Here is an 18,218-nt window from a genome sequence, read left to right on the forward strand (position 1 = left end):
CCTCACAGAGTTATTCTCCATCACAACCTCAACCCCCCAATATAATGAAACTCTTATTCTACGCTCTTCAGACATTACGAAAAAAATGCTTCAGAATTTAACAACAAGAAAAAATTGAACGGGAGTTAGAATTTTATGTGAACGAATTTTCCTAAAATCCTAACCACTTTATATAGGAAATGGCTAGCCCGGGATATGGAAATTTTTTGACGTATAGCGTTCTTTAATTACACGCTATACACAGTTAAATTATTGTTATGTCAGTCAATTATTGGTGGGTCCATAATCAGGATATAGCGTTTTTTTGGACGCTATATGTGTAGCGTATGAATACAAGACGCTATACCTTAACGACAAACGTTACTGTTAAGGTATAGCAATTTGTAATTGCACGCTATATATAGATATGTATTTTTTTAATACCTATTAACGTAATTTGAGTAAAAAAACAATATTTAGGTTCCGGACTCAGGTTGAAGCACCTGAATAACCATAACTGCTAGCATTGAAAAATGGGTCACTAGTACAAGCAATAATGTAGATACCTGAATCTGATTACTTCACAAATACTGGTGTGCATCTTGAAATTTTTGACTTGTGCTGTGCAGAGAAGGAACCTCAAGAAGTGGAGCTAGGATTTGAATCTAATGAGTTCGAGATTCTAGTTTTTTTAAGTTAACTAGTATTTGGACACGCCAGTGTTCGCGCTCGCTTCTCGCTTTAAGCGCTGAAGCGACGCAAGGCGCAGGGCTATCGCTTTTGTGCTACAAAAGCGACTCACATTTAAAAAGTGCTCGCTTCTCGCGCTTTAGCGAGAAGCACCTTGTTGGAAAAGCGATAAAAAAGCGTGCTTAAGCGAGCAGAAGGCATCTACTAAGGTTTTTTTTTAAAAAAAAATTGGCAAATAAGCCATCTGTTAACAAATAAACATACGCTCTTCAACGACTTCTTCTCCAGCGAACTCCAGCGACGATTAAGTCTCCAGTTCTCGGTAAGTTTCTTCAACGACTTCTTCTTCTTCTTTTGTTCTCCTTCTTCTCTTCATCTTCTTCTTCTTCTCTTCATCTTTCAATTTTTTTCACTTTTTAAGCGCTGATTTTGTGCCCTAAACGACTTCTTCTTCTGTTCTACTTTGTGCTCTGTTTTATGCTTTATGCTATGTTTTCTGCTTTATCGTCTGCTTTATGCTCTGTTTTCTGGTTCGTGTGAATTAACTGTTATGTTTTTTTTGGTTGTTAATTGTAGTATCTATTATTTGCTTCTTGATTCAAGAATTGAAACATTTGCTTAATATATTATTTTTAATGAGTTCTTAGCCATTTATCTATGCCTATTTTATTTTTTTATTTGTGTTAAATTGCGCTTCACATGAAAAAAAGCGCGCTTCGCTTCTCGCTTCTGTGAAGCGAGGCCTCGTCGCTTTTTTGCGCTTAACGCTTTCCAAAACACTGGGACGCGCATTGCGCGTGTATTATCTCATAATAAAAAAATTTAATGAATAATTTTATAAAGATCATTTGTGGATATCTGATCTCAAAAAAAAAAAAAACCAATTTACACGTATCTTATCCAACTGAATCTAGGTTAAAATATTTTAGTATGTCATTTCCACCTAATATAAGTAGCTTTCTCACTGTGACCAATAACCATGGGGGTGCTCCTTTGAGACATTGAGCAGCATACTTTGAACTTTTTAATTAAAATTCAACAAAAATTGTTCCTTGTAAAATAGATTGCCGATATGCTCCATAACATGAGTCAATATCTATAAAAGAAGATAACAAGGATGTGAAATAGTCTACAAATCTAGCAAAGAGCTAAATGGTCAAGTGCGCAGCCAATTATGGATAATTAATAACCTTCAATAATCATTTAAATGGCAAATACATTATGTATTCTACTTGTATATTCATATCGAGCAGTAGTAAAGACTTGCTAGTACTTATGAATCGTAATTGAATAATGACTCAACTTCAGAAATTTGCACAAGTAATAAATTAGAATGAGAGATAACGTAGGATTATTATCATTAAAGATAAATGTCTAAAGCTTGTATATACAATAAATGTGCTCAATTTTATCTTTGATATCCATTATAATGTATTTTTACATTTTTATTCAACAATGTGAAAGGAGTATCGTTAAACTGAAGGGTAAAATGGTCGTTTAGCTTTTGAAGGATATTTTAGTAAAATAACTTTACCCAAAAGTCTTCACACTTATAATATAGTATGATTAGTTCTAAATTAATAATTTGTATATTTTTCATTAATCTTTTAGACAAATATTGGGTTTGGACAAAAGTTTCCAGCCAAACTCATAACTACCATATGCTAGCTCCGCCCGAGGGAACCTGTTAATCAAGAGACACATAAGTGCGTGTAAGCAACCATTGTTTGTTTAATGTCACTTTAAACAAGAATAGGGAGTGATAGGTCGTCCCTAAAGTTAAGGTGTGTAAATGACTTTTTCGGACAACTTTAGAGAGTAGCTTATGAATTTTTCCATGAATTTATGTGAGTTTGCAGGTAACGTTATATAACCTCTACATTTAAGTTGTGTCAACAAAAAGTGGCTTGCCATTCTTTGGTAGATATTACTAATAATAAACAATCCGGATTGTGGAGACAATCTTGAAGCAGGTTTTGTTTTTGTTTTGGAATAGCAACTCTATTTTAGCATCTAAGCTGAAGCACTGGATAGATAATCGATAATAGATATATCTCGCATTGTCTATTATCCTCCTTTATATAAATCACTTGATGCTTTAAGTGGATCCAATTTAACAAGAAAGAAGATATCCTTACTTGTGTGAGGGAACTCATGGAGCCGGGATATCATTTCTGTACGAACTTTGTCACAACCCAACGAACCTATTCAAGAGAATTCAGCAAAAGCAGGCTGGAGTTATTCTTCTAGACAAGAATCAATCAAACAGGGGCATAGATGTTTTCTCCTTGAAAATTGGTGAACTAAATCAACACTTACAATGTTATTACGTGGATCTCGCCAATAAAATCCTTGAATTAAAATCACAGCTATATTTGATGTTATGAGAATAAAGATACTAAGAGAATGCTTTCCCATCCACTCTAGAACAAACATCAAGCGCCTCCAACCATAAATGTCCACCTAAAGTTCATAAGATCACACGACTGTTAAACGAATTTTAAATCAGAATGATAGCAATAGGTGATGATATATTAAGCCAAAGAGATACCGGAGAGAGGGTTTTATTTTCAAAACTTACCAGCACATATAACAAACAGAATGTGATTCCAGCAGCAGCTGAGGTTACCAGCAAATAACTTATCGTGTATAACGACTTGTTTAATGGCACGCCTGAAGGGAAATGAAATTAATCTCACATTTCATAGTGACTAGAATCATTTTTTTCTTGAATCGAATAGATAATTTAGTACATTGATTAAGGGAATCAGCACGACTAGAGCATGAAGTAATCTTATATTCTTAAGAAAGGGAGATCTAAAACATGGTAAGGTAAAAGATAGAGAGTAATATTTCATAAATAGGAAACCAAAGGTTTCTTGTTTGTCTATGATAGTCCAGGTGATTATGCATTATTGTCTAAAAGTAAGAAAGATATACCTATGAAGGCAAGGAACAAACCAACAACAAGAAGTGAAAGTGAGAGGACAGACCAACTGCATAGCCGTTCTTTATGATCCTGAAACAGTCATATAAATTACATCTATCAGCGACACGTTATATTATGGATCAATCTCTGCAGCTAAATATATATCACTGAGCAGTAGTGACAGATTTCGTTTCATTCTGAAATCATGATATTCTCCAATATTGCTAATTTATTAGTGATAACCAATTACCACAGGACCAATAAGATTCTAAAAGCATAATCATCTAACACAATTCTTGTAGTACTTCTTTCCAGAAAACTCTTTTAGGAAACCAGCACTTACGTAGAATATATTTCACTGATAAAGCCATCTAACCGGAACCAACACAAAGTGAAATCATTTCTTGAGAGCTTAAAGCATTTCCTCAACTTCTCCTGAAATAACCTTTCCTAACATTTCCAAAGCTCGGGACAAAAAATAGAGCACCTAACAGAGGTAAATCAGTCAGCTAGCATTACCACATGGCTTACCTGAAATTTAACAAGTATGTGACCGTATTGGAGTCCAATGATGCACGCAGCAGCAGCTGTTAGTGAACTGCAAAAAAGATTACCGACGGTAAAAGGTGTTAAGCAACAAAGTAGATAATTCATGAAATGAAGAACATGATATCACTAAATAAGTAGTACAATTCATGAGAGAATCCAAGGGTGAAGAATAATGATGGATTTGTTACCTCAAAATGCCTTCAGGATCAAAAGGGGCATGGCACCAAGAAGGCGTAGTCGTGGAAGCTCTAGAATTGTTGGATCCATAGCATTCCTATGAACAATAATACTAGTCATGAGGGATTAACTGTGAGGTCTGGATATAAGCGTTCCAGCTTTGCAGTCCAGTATAAAGTTACCTTCATATTTCTATATACAGGTTTTGCATAGAGGTGATCCATTCCAAGAATATAGCGATCAATCATTCCAGCAGAATTACATGCCGGTCCAAGATCACCTCTAACAGAACATTTTACCTGAAAGTGGCGACAAAAGTTAACATCTTATATTACATATATTACTGATGGAAAAAGTGCTCTAACTCAATTGGGAAGAGTACTGATCACACACAAAGTAGTGTTGACTGGTAACAGTCATTTTTAAGCTTCCATAGGATAACAACTGATGAAAAGAGTTTTCGATTATGAGCAAGTCCTTTACATGCTGAATAAAAGGTAGAGAAATATTACTAATATCACTCAAACCGGTAACGACTGATCACACTCCTATTGAATTCTTAATGTTTTTGCTTGGAGCACCTGGAATTGTTTTCAGAATCTAGTTCAGATTAAGGGGAAAAGGAAAGCAAACAGCTGCTAACCTCATAAATGCTGCTGCCTGTAGACTGCAATGCTCTGAATTGCCAATCAGGTACATACAAACCATATAACAACCCACCATGTATAGCAGACAATAGGAACACGATACACCTAAAAATGAAGTAAAATGTTATGTAAAACTATAGACAAAGATAACCATATAGGACAAACAACAATACTATAAAACTGAACATCGCTAATAAGAATATGAGAATATCATTGCAGTTGGACTCATATTAGTTTTCCAATTAAAACTTAAAAAATTCTTTTGTTTTGCCTACTCAATCTACCTGATAACAGCCAATGAGCCTGGTCCAGATAGTTAGGTTGAGACCTCGTACTGATATCTCATGGGTTTATCTTCCACCAGCAATGAGCATAGATGTTTATCAAATTTATCGGAGATTAATACCCTACTTACGAGAAGTTGGTTCTTTCATAATCGTTAAATGAAGTTCCCAGTAGGGATAATATGATGCACTTATGGTTCCATTAAGGAAAATAATCTGCTTGGTACTAAGATTTTGCTCTCAGCACAATATGATATAGTTGAAGCTCTTGGTTTATCTGAATGCATGCATTTTATCAAAAGGAAAATGGAATCAATTTTTTTTTTTTTCAGTTTTCAATTTTTTAACAGAAGATATATGTATTACTCCTAACAATTGCACAATCAAAAAAGTTATCCACTTCAGTTTTACAGAGTAAAACATACACCTAATAATCAGGGATATAGTCATCTTACCATTGCCAAATATAATTGCTGAGAAGGGTGACTCTTTTCATCCCTTGACATGGAAACCATATCTCACACAAAGCTGCTACAATATATCCAACAGCTATCCTCTGTATAAATGAAAAGAAATGTATATTATTCTGAACCAGAAATTGATATGAACAGGTTACATGCATAAGTTCTTTATTCTGCGCCTATTTTATTGACCATCTAGTTATTAGAAACGCTTCTAAACAAGACTATCTCTTAATAAAGATCAGGGAAACCAGGTTAGGACGCTTCTCTCGGAGAATCAGCATGACTGGCAATGCTGGTGAAACTGAAATGACACTAATCATGTAGCTATTCTATTCATCTGATACTACAGTGGCAGAATAGTCATAAAAATAGTATCAGTTGTACCTGTAAGATTCCCATCCATCGTATTTTTTCAATATCTACACCATAGGTCAAACCAGTTATCCCATGCAAGTAACCCCCTGAAACGAAGCAAACGGATTTAATAGTTGTCCAACAGAACTCAAGTATAGATATGTCATACAAGAAAACAACATGCTACAAATGAAATCAGAAGACAACTATAGAAAAGGTCATCAAGAGCAAAACAGGAAAGATCTCCAGGCATAAAAGTAAAAAAAGAATCCAACAATTTGAATTCTAGCTAAAAATCATATATTGGAAAATGTATTCTCTTATGTTACTTGGTACCCTACAAGGCTACAATCTTCAATTTTGACTTGCTTCCGGTGATGCGTTACCTCTCAGGAATTTAAATATAGTATCTTCTCTCTGAACATTGTCACATGCTTTAATTATGTACATTCTTGTCGAGTAAGCATCTCTCTTTCACTTGATGTCTGATGTCCACCGTGGAAGGCTTTTAAAGGGGCAATTTCTCAAGAAGAAAAAATGTGTCATCATTGAGCTTCGTTTTGCTTGCTAGAACCAGGAGTAGTATTTTATCTAGTTGTGCCACAAATTTAAAACGCACTCATTTGCCATAATATAAGAAGAGTGGAAGATCCATTTTGAAAGACATATACAGGCTTGTAGTTTTACTGTCAGGAATTTGACATCAGTTGTGAATTATAATATTCATGTTACAAATTCCAGTGAGCAAAAATTACCTTGAAGGAAAACACCAAGGAGAAATAGTTTCAATGTCCTAATCACAACTTTCAAGGTTGCCCTTGTTCTGTCTACAACTATCTGCAGTTTCGAAAGAGGAAAAAGTTCAGCCTGTCTCAAGGTCAACAATCACCTGATGACAGGCATAATATGATCTTACTCAGATGATTTAGTTAACTGGATATTGCCAGCACAGGGAATAGGATATCACCATGCAATTCCGGGAACAATGTGTCATAACTCATAAGCCTATAATTTTCATAATGATAAGGTTTATGTCCATGATTTTATCTGAAGATCAAAGTATAGATACCTTATTTACAATTGCCAGGGAAACTCCAACAACAAAGAGGAAGAAAGGCATTACAAAGTCTGCCAAGCGGACACCATTCCACGGGGAATGAGCAATGCTTGGGAAAACAGAACCAGCATAATCCACAAGCATCATAAGCTGAATGCAGCAAACAAATTAAAGTCAAAAGTCGAGAAGTGGAGAAATTTCTACTAGGAAAAAGGAAAAGAGAAGAACTTACTCGTGTAAATAAAAAATCCGTTAAACGTGTGCAACAAAATCTCATTAATGTGGAGTATGGTTATTTAAAATGCTAAAGACACTACACATTCAATCCAAAACCTTAAAGCAAGGGGTTGACTAATTCAAGATCTTCATAAACCACTTGGAATACCATCACATTTAGGGATGCTTGCAAGTAAGTGGTGTCATTATAAGCACGAATTGGTTAGGGAATTCCGGGAGATGGCCATATCTTTTTTAAGAATGTGGTATCGAGGTTCGACTCGAGAGATTGTTTCGAAATAAGATACTTGACTTGACCCTTTTGTGAACTACAGCCAGGGGAGGATGAGATAGAAAAGGGAATCAAAATGTTCCGTTAATAAAGTGATGGCTTTCATGAGCACCATGCTAAATATCTCTACCATTTTCTTCTCTTCAACTTAGGCCAATATGAGTGCGCACTAGTACTTGCAGTTTAACAGGGGACTTTCCATCTTGTTGGCAGTTTATTGCCTTCGACTCTCATGAAAGTACATTGATTCGATGGTATCTAGTCCCACTGGCTGCTAACTTAGTCAATGTAGAACGAAGCTCCACTAATTCACTGCTTACGCGTGCTCAATATTGAGAACTGAGCTAGTGGAATTGTGTGCTACATGATAACCTCCCCCCCCCCCCCCCCGCGCCATAACATTTCTAGAGCTGCATACGCCATGCCTTCATATCCGAAAGAAAACTAAGCATATTCTTCTTCAACATATTTAGTAGTTGCTAGGCCTGATATTCCCGAGAAGTTAAAATAAGGAAAATCCTTCAATCTGCATAAATCATAACATGCATATGAAATTCACAAGATCAATATATCCAATAAGTTTTTCTTCCTGAAAAAAATGTAAGTAAACAAAGAGAAAGGAAGATGAATTTCGAGTTGACAGCTTTTTATCACAAATTCAAAGTGCATAAATTACAATAGCATAGCTTCCTGCTATAAGACAAGTTTGAATTTGGTTCGAGTGCTTATTGATTATTCTAGGCCTAATCTAACTAGGTTCTCTCATAATTAAATAAACTCTGTTCCAGAAACGTAAAAAAAAAAAAAAAAAATTAAAGAGAATTCCTTACAAAAACGCAAAGGCCTCTAAAAACATCGAGAGAAACAACACGAGCAGAAGCTGTACTTTTCCTTTCAGTTCCTTCACTTTCACGCACCACTTCGTTATCGTCGCTTCGTAATAATGGCTGATTTTCTGCCATTTTACTCACTCCACTTCAACTGCACCTCTTTTGTTAGAGAGGCAAAGGTACGGTTCAGGATTTTAAGGCTGCCAGTTGTATGTATATATAATATAGTGGAGTGTAAAATTTAAAATAAAATAAGGATAATGGATTTTTGATGGAAACAATGAATTGGAGTTTGGTTGAAGAGTGAAGAAGAGAGAGAAGGCAGATATGGTTTAATGTTTATGCTTGTTTGATGCGTTCGAGACAAAGACCAACTTGAATGTGGGGACTTGTCATTGGTGAAAACGATCACTTTATATTCTATGTCCTAATTTTGACCAATCACTTTTCATTAATGTCATTTTCACGAATTTCTCTCCCTCAGTTTCATCGAATTTTAGCTCTTTTCTCGTCCACTAACAAAAATAATAAACACAAAGTATATTTTACTGAGTTATTCTTATTAAATACTTTTTGAAAAATTAACAATATTAAAAAGAACTGCTATTCCTTTAATATTAAGGAAATAACTACTCCATCCGGTCCACTTTAACTGATATTTTGGTTGTTTTCACACATATTAAGGAATCCACCTTTTAGCATTAATTAACAATGTAGTTGACCATATTAACCTTAATTTGCTCATTGAAAATACAATAAATATTTCTTGTCTCTTTACTCCAAGGGCAACTTTGAAAAAAAGAAGTTAATTCTTGATATTTGAGAAACTCAAATATCATGGACAATAAAAAAAAGACCAAAAAATCACTTAAAGTGAATCGGAGAGAGTAACATATTTAATCTTGAAATCCTAACGTGACAGTTATTTTGGGATAAATTTTTTGAGCTAAAGTGATAGTTAAAATAGGACGAAAGAAATACTAGTCTCATCTTTGTGAATACGATTTAATTTTGAATTTCTCATGTTATATTTAATGAAATAAATTTATAATTAAATAAATATGTAGGACTTTTTTTTTTTAACAAGGGAAACTTTTATTTATTTAATACTAGGAAATATTAGTACATTGATCCACTAGATCATTACACAAAGCAGTAATGCCATCTATGGCATTTAGATTTCCAAAAGTAGCTAGAGTTCTACAAGTGCTTCTAGCACTAATTTCATACTACCACCTCTATCTCTGTCCGCCAGCATCCTGGCCACGACATATGGGGGAGGTCTAATAAAATAAACTAGCTTATTGAGGACAGTCTGACTGGTAGCTTCCTTGGCCAGACGATCTGCTATTCTGTTTCCTTCTCTGAAGCTATGTCGGACCACTATGTCCTTCTCCTTCATGGACAGCAACAACCTGCAATTATGAACAATAGAGTCAAATGTAGTTTTGCCATTTTCAAGGAGTTGTAATACCTGTATCGAGTCAGATTCGATTTCTAGAGGAAATAGGTTTTTTTCTATTGCAAAATTCAGACTTTGCTCGAAAGTCAGAAGTTCTGCATAGCTGCATGAAGCAGCTTGAACTCTCATGTTGAAACCCAATATCCAGTGGCCGTTGTGGTCACGCACCACTCCACCTATTCCACTCGTAGCTTTATTATGAGCACCATCGAGATTTAGTTTGTACCAGCCTAGTTGTGGCTTCCTCCATTTCGTGTTGCAGCTGAGTCTCACTTCATGGTTACTTTCCCTTTCTGTAAGATAGTGGAACTCAGTAGCTTGGTTGATGATATGGGGTAAGGAGATAAGATTGTTTGTATTATTTTCCAGATTATAGTTTCTGTTAATCCAAATGTTCCAGAGAAGGAATGAGAGCAAGTGATTCCAATTGATAATGTTGGACGGAACCAGTGGGTTACTATGTCTGACGGCATCTAGCCAATTCTGATTATCTGAGCTTGTTGTAATGGTATCCCAATTAAGGGATTTCCAAAGGTGTTTAGCTACTTCGCAGTGTAGAAATATATGGGGAAGAGTTTCCTCACCTGACCTACACACAGTGCAAGTTTTGTCAACATTCATTCCGATATGATGAAGGAAGGAACGGGGGGGGAGTCTATCATGGCAACATTTTCATAGGAAGAATTTTATTTTATTAGGGCAGTGGGCGTCCCATGCCCATTTGAAGTTGTTAATGCTTTTTTAGGTTAGGTTCAGGATTCTCGATTAGGGAATAACATGATGCCGTGGAGAAGGAACCATCAGTATTGGATTCCCAAAGAAGGTAATCATAATAACGATTAATGGGCATAAAAATATTAATGATGTTTGTAATGATATTGGGTGGTAGAGTAAAGGAGAGCTTATTAAAAGACCATGTATTGTTCATTATGAGATCACTAATTTTTATTTCATGATCATTAATATTTAAGGGGCCTTCTATACAGCTTCTGAGTAAGGGGGTATTTGGAATCCATCTAGCATCCAAATAGAGAGAGAGGGGTTACTATGGATTGACCATAGGCTCCCTTTGTTACAAATGTCCCAACCCTTAAGAATGATTTTCCATGTATGAGAATGCTTTGATTTTTTATTATTGGTGACATATTTCTGTGTTAGGATGTTGGTCGATGGGGCATGAAGTGTGTTAAGAAAACTCCAGGCCTTACTAGTTAGTAAGGCCAAATTCTTGGATTTTGCCTTACGTAAACCCAAACCCCATTTATCCTTAGGCGTTGTAATTGTTTTCCAGCTAATAAGGTGGAGTTTCTTTTTAGATTCCGTAGTACCCCATATGAAATCCCTTTGTATTTTGCCAATAGAGTTAAGGATTTTAACGGGGAGAAGAGTGAATTGCATCACGTTACTAGGAATGCTTGCAAGAGTGGAGCAAGCAATCGTAGTTCTACTAGCGATATTTAAGCAGCTCGATTTTCAAATGGTTAATCTAGCTATCAAATTATCAAGAATATACTGGAAATCCTTTGCTTTTGGGCTAGAATTGGTTATTGAAAAACCAAGATATTTTCCAATTGAATCGCATTTTTTGATCCCAAAAAATTTGGAGATTTCATTAATGCATCTATTAGGACAATTTTTTGAAAAAATAATTTTGGACTTAACAAGGTTTATGGATTGTCCTGACATGTTGCAAAAATGATTAATACCATAGAGGATAGTATTACAAGACTTGTTGTTAATGTGGCCTATTAGGGTGAGATCATCTACGAAAAAAAGGTGAGAAAGAGCTAAACTATTCGCAGAGAGATTGATAGGATCCCATATTTTAATGTCCACTTGGTGGTTTATGTATCTAGTAAACATTTCCATGCAAAGAATGAAAATGTATGGCGACATAGGGTCACCTTGCCTAATACCACGACTTGGGGTGTACTATTTTTGTGCGTCTCTAGCAGGGTTCTATGACTGTTACTTAGTACGAGACCAGGTTTATTGATTTGGCCCATCATGCTCTACTTATACTCCCCATTGAGAGAGAGAGAGAGAGTGAGGAAGTTCATTGAGGGTCTCATCCAGCCTATTCGACTTCATATGGCCAAGGAGACGGGGAGTGAGATTTCTTTTCAGGAGGCGGCCAATGTGGTCAGGAGGGTTGAGATGGTTCTATCGCAGGAAGGTGGTCAGAGGTCTGACAAGAGGCCTCGTCATTCAGGCAGATTCAGTGATACCTCGTCTGGAGGAAGGGATTCATATGGTAGAGGCCATCGTCCTAGGCCCTTTCAGTCAGCACTTCAGGTTTCTCAAGGTGCTTCAGGTGGCGGCGGTTCTCATATGCAGTATTCTGATCAGTAGTCCTACAGTGCACCACCAGCTCCTATCAGTGCATCGCCGCTCCAGAGTTTTCGGGGTAGTCATTCAGGTCGTCAGGGTCAGCAGCCGAGGGCTTGTTATACTTGTGGTGATATGGGTCACATTGCTAGATTTTTCCCTCGAGCATCGAGCAGCTCTCAGCATTAGGGTTCCCGTGCCATGGTTCAGGCACCGAGTGTTCCACAGCCCGCTCAACCAGCTAGAGGTGAAGGTAGAGGTGCTAGAGGTGGAGGTAGAGGTATTAGAGGTGGAGATCAGGCCGCTAGAGGTGGAGGCCAGCTAGCAGCAGGCCATCCCAGAGATGTAGTCCAAGGTGGGAGGGCCCAGCCCCAATGTTATGCCTTTCCAGCCAGGCATGAGGCTGAGGCTTTCGATGCAGTTATCACAGGTACTGTTCTGGTTTGTAGTAGAGATGTTTTAGTTCTATTTGATCCAGGGTCTACAGACTCCTATGTGTCATCTTATTTTGCACCGTATCTGGTCATGCCTAGTAATTCTTTGAGTGCTCTTGTATATGTGTCTACAACGGTGGTGATTCTATTGTGGTAGATTTTGTCCATCATTCGTGTATAGTTATGATTGGGGGTCTTGAGACTCGTGTAGATTTATTACTTCTGGACATGGTTGATTTTGATGTCATATTGGGGATGGACTGGTTATCACCTTACCACACTATCTTGGACTGTTATGCCAAGATTGTGACCTTAGCCTTGCCGAGTGTACCTCGTTTAGAGTGGATAGGAACTTTTGGTCATTCTACCCATAGTGTTATCTCATATATGAAGGCTCAGCGTATGGTCGTGAAGGGGTATTTGGCCTATTTGGCATATGTTCGTGATTCTAGTGTCGAGATTCCTTCTTCTGTTCCTGTAGTTTGTGAGTTTCCTGAGGTATTTCCTTCAGACCTACCAGGTATGTCACCCGACAGGGATATTTGACTTCTGCATTGATTTGGCTCCGGGCACTCAGCCCATTTCTATTCTGTCGTATCGTATGGCCCTGCTTGAGTTGAAAAAGTTGAAGCAGCAGTTGCAAGGCTTGCTTGAAAAAGGTTTTATTAGACCTAGTGTCTCGCCTTGGGGTGCACCGATGTTGTTTGTTAAGAAGAAGGATAGATCGATGTGAATGTTTATAGATTACCGACAATTGCACAAGATTACAATCAAGAATAAGTATCCATTGTCGAGGATTGATGATTTGTTTGATCAGCTTCAGGGTGCCAAGGTATTTTCGAAGATTGACTTAAGATCTGGCTACCATCAGTTGAGGATTAGGGCATCCGATATCCCTAAGATAGCTTTCCACACTCGGTACTGGCATTATGAGTTTTTGGTGATGTCATTCGGGTTGACAAATGTCTAGTAGCTTTTATAGATTTGATGAACCTAGTGTTCAGACCTTACTTGGATTCATTCATGATAGTCTTCGTTGATGATATTTTGATCTATTCCCGCAGCTGGGAGGAGCATGAGCAGCACTAAGAGTGGTCCTCCAGACTTTGAGAGATAGTTAGTTGTATGCGAAGTTTTCAAAGTGTTAGTTCTGGTTGAGTTCAGTTGCATTCTTGGATCATGTTGTATCAGCAAAGGGCATTCAGGTAGATCCGAAGAAGATAGAGGCAGTCAAGAACTGGCCTAGACCCGCATCAGCTACAGAGATCCGGAGTTTCTTGGGTTTGGCAGTCTATTATCGTCGCTTTGTGGAAGGGTTTTTATCTATTGCAGCCCCGATAACCAGGTTGACCCAGAAGGGTGCCCAGTTCAGGTGGTCGGACGAGTGTTAGGCGAGCTTTCAGAAGCTCAAGATAGTTTTGACTACGGTGTCAGTATTGGTTTTGCCCACAGGTTCAGGGCCTTATACAGTTTATTGTGATACATCTCGTATTAGACTTGGTGCGGTGTTGATGGAGGATGGCAAGGTCATTGCCTACGCTTCACGGCAGTTGAAGATTCATGAGAAGAACTATCCGGTTCATGATTTGGAGTTAGCAGCCATTATTCACGCGTTGAAGATTTGGAGGCATTATCTATATGGCATGTCATGTGAGGTGTTCATGGATCACAAGAGTCTGCAGTGTTTGTTCAAGCAGAAGGAGCTAAATTTGAGGCAGAGAAGGTGGTTGGAGCTATTAAAGGACTATGATATCACCATCTTATATCATCCGGGAAAGGACAATGTGGTGGCCAATGCTTTGAGTAGGAAGTCAACTAGTATGGGCAGTCTTGCGTATATTTCAGTCGGTGAGAGACCGCTCGCTTTGGATGTTCAGGCTTTGGCCAACCAGTTCGTGAGGTTGGATGTTTCAGAGCCCATCCATGTGTTAGCTTGCACAGTCGCTTGTTCTTCATTATTGGAGCGTATCTGAGATCGGCAGTATGATGATCCTCATTTGTGTGTACTTAGGGACATGGTACAACACGGAGGTGCCAAGCAGGTTACATTAGGAAATGACGGAGTTTTAAGGCTGCAGGGTTGAGTTTGTGTGCCTAATGTGGATGGGCTCCGGGAGTTGATTTTAGAGGATGCCCATAGTTCCCGGTACTCCATTCATCCGGGCGTCGTAAGATGTATCAGGATTTACGGTAGCATTATTGGTGGAGGAGAATGAAGAAGGACATTGTTGCATATGTGGCGCAATGTTTGAATTGTCAGCAGGTTAAGTACGAGCATTAGAGGCCTGGTGGTTCATTCCAGAAGATTGAGATTCCTGAGTGAAAGTGGGAGCGTATCACTATGGACTTCGTTGTTGGACTCCCATGGACAAAGAGGAAGTTCGATGCAGTGTGGGTTATTGTTGATAGGCTGACCAAGTCAGCACATTTTTTCGGTGGCAGTCTCCTATTCTTCCGAGAAGTTAGCTGAGATCTATATCCGGGAGATTGTTCATCTTCATGGTGTGCCCGTGTCTATCATTTCAGATCGAGGTATGCAGTTTACCTCACATTTCTGGAGATCAATTCAGCGGGAGTTGGGCACACGGGTTGAGTTGAGCACAACGTTTCATCCTCAGACGGACAGGCAGTCCGAGCGGACTATTCAAATTTTGGAGGATATGCTCCGAGCTTATGTCATTGACTTCAGAGGCTCGTGGTATTAGTTTTTGCCTTTAGCGGAGTTTGCCTACAATAATAGCTACCAGTCGAGCATCCAGTTGGCTCCTTATGAGGCTTTATATGGTAGGCGGTGTTGGTCGCCGGTTGGATGGTTTGAGCCGGGAGAGGCTCGGTTATTAGGTACGGATCTAGTGTAGGATGCATTGGACAAGGTCAGGATTATTCAGGATAGGCTTATTACAACTCAGTCCAGGCAAAAGAGTTATGTCGACCGTAAGATTCGTGATTCATGGTCGGTGAATGGGTATTGCTTCGGGTGTCGCCTATGAAGGGCGTGATGAGATTCGGGAAGAAGGGAAAGCTTAGACCTAGGTTCATTGGCCCGCTTGAGATTCTTGATCGAGCGGGAGAGGCGGCTTACAAACTTGCATTGCCATCGAGCTTATCAGTCGTACATCCAGTGTTTCATGTGTCCATGCTTTGGAAGTATCACGGCGATCCATCTCACGTGTTAGATTTCAGCACTGTCCAGTTGGACAAGGACTTGTCCTATGAGGAGGAGCCGGTAGCTATTCTAGACCGGCAGGTTCGTCAGTAGAGATCGAAGAGTTTTCCTTTCGCTCGTGTTCAGTGGAGAGGTCAGCCTACTGAGGCATCGACTTCGGAGTTTGAGTCCGATATGCGGAGCCGTTAGCCCCATCTTTTCCCCAACTCATGTACTTCTTTTTTATGTCCGTTCGAGGACGAACGGTTGTTTTAGAGGTGGAAGATGTGATGACCCGAAAGGTCATCACTTGTTTTAGAAATAAATCATGTGTTCTAAGGCCTAAAAAACTCATTTTTACCTCACCTCAATTTGTGTGTGTGGTCCGAACCTATATCCGGAAAGCCTTTTATGTGAAAATATAAGAAATAGAGATTTCTAGAGTTAAAAATATAACTTTTGGTTGACTTTGGTCAATATTTTGAGCAAACAGACCCGGATCCATGTTCCGACGATCCCAGGAGGTCCGCAGTAAAATATGGGACTTGGGCGTATGCCCGAAAATGAATTCCAAGGTCCCAAGCCTTAGAAATTAATTTTTGAAAGAAATTATTTTGCTGAATTATCTATGAAATAAAGAAAAGAATTAATATTTGAAACCATTGGTATCGGGCCCGTATTTTGGTTCCGGAGCCTGGTACAAACTTGTTATAGTATTTAAAGGATAACTGTGAAATTTGGTGAAAAATGAAATTTATTTGACGTGATTGGGACCTCCGGTCGAAAACTTATGAACCTTAAAGTGTTCTTGATGAAAATGATGAGTTTTGAGGTTTAATTTATAGTTTTACATGTTATTTTCATGATTTGGTTGCACGAGCAAGTCCGTTTGATGTTTTTAGGTTGGTATGCATGTTTGGTTTGGAGCCCCGAGGGCTCGGGTGAGTTTTGGATAGGCCACGGAGTGAAATTTGGACTTAGGAAGTTGCAGGTTTTTAATTGGTATGTCGCTGTCCTGCAGGCTTTGCTCGCAAATGCGAGAATTTTGTCGCAAATGCGAAAAATCTAGGGCCAGCATTACCTCGCAAATGCGAGGTACACTTTGCAAATGCGATGTCTTCAGTAGGTTCCAGTTGTCGCAAATGCGACACCGCTTTTGCAAATGCGAGTTCGCAACTACAAATATATGATCGCACATGTGAAGGCAGCAGGTTCCTTAAGGGTTCGCAATTGTGAACCCTGGTCGCAATTGCGACATCTGCGACCTGCAAAGTCATAACTTAACCAAAAATCTTTCATTTTTCAAACCCTTTCAAAACCAAAACACTCTTGGGCGATTTTTCAAAGACAAGTACTCTTCCAAATCGATTGTAAGTCATTTCTAACTTGGTTTCATCAATCTTTAACATCTTTTCTCATGATTTCAACTAAAATCAAAGGTTTTCATGGGGGAAATTGGGTGTTTTGGGTAGAACTTAGGTTTTTTAAATTTTGGGGATTTGGACCTCGATTTGAGGTCCGATTTCAAAACAAATTATATATTTGGGTTCGTGGGGGAATGGGTAATCGGGTTTTGGTTCGAACCTCGGATTTTGACCATGTGGGCCCAGGGGCGGTTTTTGACTTTTTGGGAAAAACTTTAGAAAATCTATTTTCATGCATTGGAGTTGATTCATGTAGCATTTATTGATATAATTCAGTAACTTGTGGCTAGATACAAACGAATTGGTGGTGGAATCAAGAGGTAAAGCGATAGTTGAGACTTGAATTGTGTTTGTAACATCGAGGTAAGGGTTTGGTCTAACCTTAGCTTGAGGGATTAGGAGTTATGTCATATTTGCTATGTGTTATTTGTTGAGCACGACGTATAGGCATGGTGACGAGTATCTATACGTTGGTGTCAAGCTTGCCCATGAGTCTTATATTATGAGTATTATGACTTCGTTTGTATTGTTTATGCCTTTAGTGATGATTTCTATTGTTGAGCAAAGATTGTGGAAGTAGTGTTGGTAATTGAATATTGAGGAGCGTTGGCTCAAGTTGTAAAACGAATTGTGGAAGTAATATTTGCAATTGAACCTTACCGAGCATTGACTCAAGTTGTAAAGTAAGCTGTGAAGTAAATGTGAAAAAGAGAAGAGGATTATTATATTGTCTCCCTTGCCGGGATGTTTATGTCTTTGATATTGTTCCCTTGCCGGGATTTGTTTGTTGAACTATTGTTCCATTGCCGGAATTTTATTGTAATTTTACTTATTTCCTTGCCCTTATTGTTTGTGCTTGTTGTTTGGGTGAGGAAGAGTGTTAAAGTACGAAGGGTGATGCCGTGCATTGATTTGGTGAGAGACTGTTAAAGCATGAAAGGTGATGTTGTGTATGAT

The 18,218-nt window shown here is 38.4% G+C and overlaps 1 protein-coding gene across 2 annotated transcripts; it reads right to left on the reverse strand.

Annotated features, from left to right (window-relative positions):
- Positions 1 to 1,490: 1,490 nt before the first annotated feature.
- LOC104228755 (uncharacterized) lies at positions 1,491 to 8,745 on the reverse strand. 2 transcript variants are annotated; one of them, XM_009781283.2, is made up of 14 exons: positions 8,469 to 8,745; positions 7,143 to 7,280; positions 6,829 to 6,910; positions 6,104 to 6,180; positions 5,711 to 5,811; positions 4,968 to 5,076; positions 4,507 to 4,623; positions 4,336 to 4,421; positions 4,130 to 4,196; positions 3,610 to 3,688; positions 3,251 to 3,342; positions 2,989 to 3,132; positions 2,808 to 2,873; positions 1,491 to 1,765 (listed from the first exon to the last, which is right to left on the reverse strand). In XM_009781283.2, exons 1-13 carry the CDS (start codon positions 8,598 to 8,600, stop codon positions 2,838 to 2,840), a joined length of 1,260 nt encoding a protein of 419 aa, XP_009779585.1. In that variant the 5' UTR covers positions 8,601 to 8,745; the 3' UTR covers positions 1,491 to 1,765; positions 2,808 to 2,837. The 2 variants fall into 2 exon arrangements, with proteins under 2 accessions (XP_009779585.1, XP_009779584.1); XM_009781282.2 differs by lacking the exon at positions 1,491 to 1,765 and adding an exon at positions 1,998 to 2,353.
- Between the last annotated feature and the right edge of the window lie 9,473 nt (positions 8,746 to 18,218).

Source organism: Nicotiana sylvestris, chromosome 12, assembly GCF_000393655.2.
Source record: "Nicotiana sylvestris chromosome 12, ASM39365v2, whole genome shotgun sequence".
Classification (NCBI taxonomy): Eukaryota; Viridiplantae; Streptophyta; class Magnoliopsida; order Solanales; family Solanaceae; genus Nicotiana; species Nicotiana sylvestris.

What these genes read in the sequence shown, in the direction of transcription:
- LOC104228755 (XM_009781283.2), bottom strand. Translation starts at nt 8,600, where the DNA reads ATGGCAGAAAATCAGCCATTATTACGAAGCGACGATAACGAAGTGGTG. An exon ending in GATCCTGAAGGCATTTTGAG is followed by an intron (nt 4,197 to 4,335) that starts GTAACAAATCCA and finishes TCTTTTTTGCAG; the next exon opens with TTCACTAACAGCTGCTGCTG. An exon ending in TCTGTTTGTTATATGTGCTG is followed by an intron (nt 3,133 to 3,250) that starts GTAAGTTTTGAA and finishes TATGAACTTTAG; the next exon opens with GTGGACATTTATGGTTGGAG.